The 4,639-nt window shown below is 39.4% G+C and overlaps 1 protein-coding gene across 1 annotated transcript; it reads left to right on the top strand.

Annotated features, from left to right (window-relative positions):
- The first annotated feature begins 2,076 nt into the window (after window positions 1–2,076).
- On the top strand, window positions 2,077–4,626 carry LOC139569844 (DNA-directed RNA polymerase subunit beta''-like). Its single transcript, XM_071391178.1, has one exon. The coding sequence runs from the start codon at window positions 2,077–2,079 to the stop codon at window positions 4,624–4,626; it is 2,550 nt and encodes an 849-aa protein (XP_071247279.1).
- Window positions 4,627–4,639: the final 13 nt, after the last annotated feature.

Genomic DNA, 4,639 nt, shown 5'->3' with positions numbered 1-4,639 from the left:
ATTTCTTTGAATGACATTTGATTACTGAATAGTGTTGTTGGTTATTTCTTTGAATGACATTTGATTACTGAATAGTGTTGTTGGTTATTTCTTTGAATGACATTTGATTACTGAATAGTGTTGTTGGTTATTTCTTTGAATGACATTTGATTACTGAATGCTGTTTTTGGTTATTTCTTTGAATTTCATTTGAGTTGCATGTTTTCTTCCAGCCAATCTTAACTTGATTTTCTTCTGTATTCCATGTCTAGCCATGTGCCTGGCATATACCTCATGTTTTGATGGTGTTGCACCAGAAGACATCCCCTTTATTGAGGCTACTATAATTTGTAGCCTAATCTCAAACTGTTTTTCCAAGACATCAGAACTTGAGTTGAAAACCTGGTATTCCTCAGGATGTGGTTTTTGTTAATTGTTTTACTCATTCATGAGCATGACAGATTTTAACTTATGTATGTATGTTAAACGACTATTGTAGCTGGAAACGGCAGATTTTTAATGGAATATCTACATAGGTGTACAGAGACCCATTATCAGCAACCATCACTCCTGTGTTCCAATGGCATGTGTTAGCTAATCCAAGTGTATCATTTTAAAAGGCTAATTGATCATTAGAAAACCCTTTTGCAATTTTGTTAGCACAGCTGAAAACTGTTGTCCTGATTTAAAGAAGCAATAAAAACTGTCCTTCTTTAGACTAGTTGAGTATCTGGAGCATCAGCATTTGTGGGTTCGATTACAGGCTCAAAATGTCCAGAAACAAATAACTTTCTTCTGAAACTCGTCAGTCTATTCTTGTGCTGAGAAATGAAGGCTATTTCTTGAGAGAAATTGCCAAGAAACTGAAGATCTCGTACAACACTGTGTACTACTCCCTTCACAGAACAGCGCATACTGGATCTAACCAGAATAGAAAGAGGAGTGGGAGGCCCCGGTGCACAACTGAGCAAGAGGACAAGTACATTAGAGTGTCTAGTTTAAGAAACAGACGCCTCACAAGTCCTCAACTGGCAGCTTCATTAAATAGTCCCTGCAAAACGTCAACAGTGAAGAGGTGACTCCGGGATGCTGGCCTTCTAGGCAGAGTTGCAAAGAAAAAGCCATACCTCTGTCCAGTGTCTGTGTTCTTTTGCCCATCTTAATCTTTTGTTTTTATTGGCCAGTCTGAGAAATGGCTTTTTCTTTGCAACTCTGCCTAGAAGGCCAGCATCCCGGAGTCGCCTCTTCACTGTTGACGTTGAGACTGGTGTTTTGCTTTTCCTTCACTCTGCTGTCCTCATGAAGCTGGTTGAGAGAATGTCAACAGTGTGCAAAGCTGTCATCAAGGCAAAGGGTGGCTACTTTGGCAAATCTAAGATATAACAAATATTTTGATTTGTTTAACACTTTTTTGGTTACTACATGATATGTGTTATTTCATAATGTTGTTATGTTCTACAATGTAGAAAATAGTAAAAATAAACAATAACCAAGGAATGAGTAGGTGTGTCCAAACCTTTGACTGCGTGCGTGCGTGCGTATAGAGACATGCATACCTACAGATTTTAAGTGTGTGTATATATATGCATGTGGGGTTCACTGTAGTTAATTTCAACTTGTCCCAGACAGTAGATCAGATCTTAATTGTTTTTCTTAGGCATACAATGCTGTTACAATATCCAGGGTTGATTTTGTTTTTCAGTGCATTATCTTTATACAGACATTTTTCATGGGTACAGCAGTAACTCCAGTCATGCTAAATGTTAATTTTTTATACAGTATGTAAATATCTCAGACAATTATACATTGTCATTTATAATTCACTGTAGAAAATCAGCGTGTGTGAGTTTCCTTCCCTTCAACTAAAGCCTCAATGTACTCAGATACACCTATAACATCTCAGACATCCATGACGTATAGGAATTGTAATGCTTCAATGAACTATTACAGGTTCAATGAAACAGGATCAATGTTTTCAGTTCCGTCAACTACTTTGGTAACCTGCTTTACAGGATCAATGTTTTCAGTCCCGTCAACTACTTTGGTAACCTGCTTTACAGGATCAATGTTTTCAGTCCTGTCAACTACTTTGGTAACATGCTGTACAGGATCAATGTTTTCAGTCCCGTCAACTACTTTGGTAACCTGCTTTACAGGATCAATGTTTTCAGTTCCGTCAACTACTTTGGTAACATGCTGTACAGGATCAATGTTTTCAGTCCCGTCAACTACTTTGGTAACATGCTGTACAGGATCAATGTTTTCAGTCCCGTCAACTACTTTGGTAACATGCTGTACAGGATCAATGTTTTCAGTCCTGTCAACTACTTTGGTAACATGCTGTACAGGATCAATGTTTTCAGTTCCGTCAACTACTTTGGTAACATGCTGTACAGGATCAATGTTTTCAGTCCCGTCAACTACTTTGGTAACATGCTGTACAGGATCAATGTTTTCAGTCCCGTCAACTACTTTGGTAACATGCTGTACAGGATCAATGTTTTCAGTCCTGTCAACTACTTTGGTAACATGCTGTACAGGATCAATGTTTTCAGTCCCGTCAACTACTTTGGTAACATGCTGTACAGGATCAATGTTTTCAGTCCCGTCAACTACTTTGGTAACATGCTGTACAGGATCAATGTTTTCAGTCCCGTCAACTACTTTGGTAACATGCTGTACAGGATCAATGTTTTCAGTCCTGTCAACTACTTTGGTAACCTGCTTTACAGGATCAATGTTTTCAGTTCCGTCAACTACTTTGGTAACATGCTGTACAGGATCAATGTTTTCAGTCCCGTCAACTACTTTGGTAACATGCTGTACAGGATCAATGTTTTCAGTCCCGTCAACTACTTTGGTAACATGCTGTACAGGATCAATGTTTTCAGTCCTGTCAACTACTTTGGTAACATGCTGTACAGGATCAATGTTTTCAGTCCCGTCAACTACTTTGGTAACATGCTGTACAGGATCAATGTTTTCAGTCCCGTCAACTACTTTGGTAACATGCTGTACAGGATCAATGTTTTCAGTCCCGTCAACTGCTTTGGTAACTTGCTGTACAGGATCAATGTTTTCAGTCCTGTCAACTACTTTGGTAACATGCTGTACAGGATCAATGTTTTCAGTCCCGTCAACTACTTTGGTAACATGCTGTACAGGATCAATGTTTTCAGTCCCGTCAACTACTTTGGTAACCTGCTTTACAGGATCAATGTTTTCAGTTCCGTCAACTACTTTGGTAACATGCTGTACAGGATCAATGTTTTCAGTCCCGTCAACTACTTTGGTAACATGCTGTACAGGATCAATGTTTTCAGTCCTGTCAACTACTTTGGTAACATGCTGTACAGGATCAATGTTTTCAGTCCCGTCAACTACTTTGGTAACATGCTGTACAGGATCAATGTTTTCAGTCCCGTCAACTACTTTGGTAACATGCTGTACAGGATCAATGTTTTCAGTCCCGTCAACTGCTTTGGTAACTTGCTGTACAGGATCAATGTTTTCAGTCCTGTCAACTACTTTGGTAACATGCTGTACAGGATCAATGTTTTCAGTCGCGTCAACTACTTTGGTAACATGCTGTACAGGATCAATGTTTTCAGTCCCGTCAACTACTTTGGTAACCTGCTTTACAGGATCAATGTTTTCAGTTCCGTCAACTACTTTGGTAACATGCTGTACAGGATCAATGTTTTCAGTCCCGTCAACTACTTTGGTAACATGCTGTACAGGATCAATGTTTTCAGTCCCGTCAACTACTTTGGTAACATGCTGTACAGGATCAATGTTTTCAGTCCCGTCAACTACTTTGGTAACATGCTGTACAGGATCAATGTTTTCAGTCCCGTCAACTACTTTGGTAACATGCTGTACAGGATCAATGTTTTCAGTCCCGTCAACTACTTTGGTAACATGCTGTACGGGATCAATGTTTTCAGTCCCGTCAACTACTTTGGTAACATGCTGTACAGGATCAATGTTTTCAGTCCCGTCAACTACTTTGGTAACATGCTGTACAGGATCAATGTTTTCAGTCCCGTCAACTACTTTGGTAACATGCTGTACAGGATCAATGTTTTCAGTCCCGTCAACTACTTTGGTAACATGCTGTACAGGATCAATGTTTTCAGTCCCGTCAACTACTTTGGTAACATGCTGTACAGGATCAATGTTTTCAGTCCCGTCAACTACTTTGGTAACCTGCTGTACAGGATCAATGTTTTCAGTCCCGTCAACTACTTTGGTAACATGCTGTACAGGATCAATGTTTTCAGTCCCGTCAACTACTTTGGTAACATGCTGTACAGGATCAATGTTTTCAGTCCTGTCAACTACATTGATAACATGCTGTACAGGATCAATGTTTTCAGTCCCGTCAACTACTTTGGTAACATGCTGTACAGGATCAATGTTTTCAGTCCCGTCAACTACTTTGGTAACATGCTGTACAGGATCAATGTTTTCAGTCCCGTCAACTGCTTTGGTAACTTGCTGTACAGGATCAATGTTTTCAGTCCTGTCACCTACTTTGGTAACATGCTGTACAGGATCAATGTTTTCAGTCCTGTCAACTACTTTGGTAACATGCTGTACATGAATGATTCCAACAACTGTAAATATAACCACATAAAGAAATAAAGTTTCAATGTAA

The sequence above is a fragment of the Salvelinus alpinus genome, chromosome 3, assembly GCF_045679555.1.
Source record: "Salvelinus alpinus chromosome 3, SLU_Salpinus.1, whole genome shotgun sequence".
Classification (NCBI taxonomy): Eukaryota; Metazoa; Chordata; class Actinopteri; order Salmoniformes; family Salmonidae; genus Salvelinus; species Salvelinus alpinus.
The sequence above is the reverse complement of the archived record's forward strand: the minus strand, read 5'-3'. Positions and strand labels throughout refer to the sequence as shown.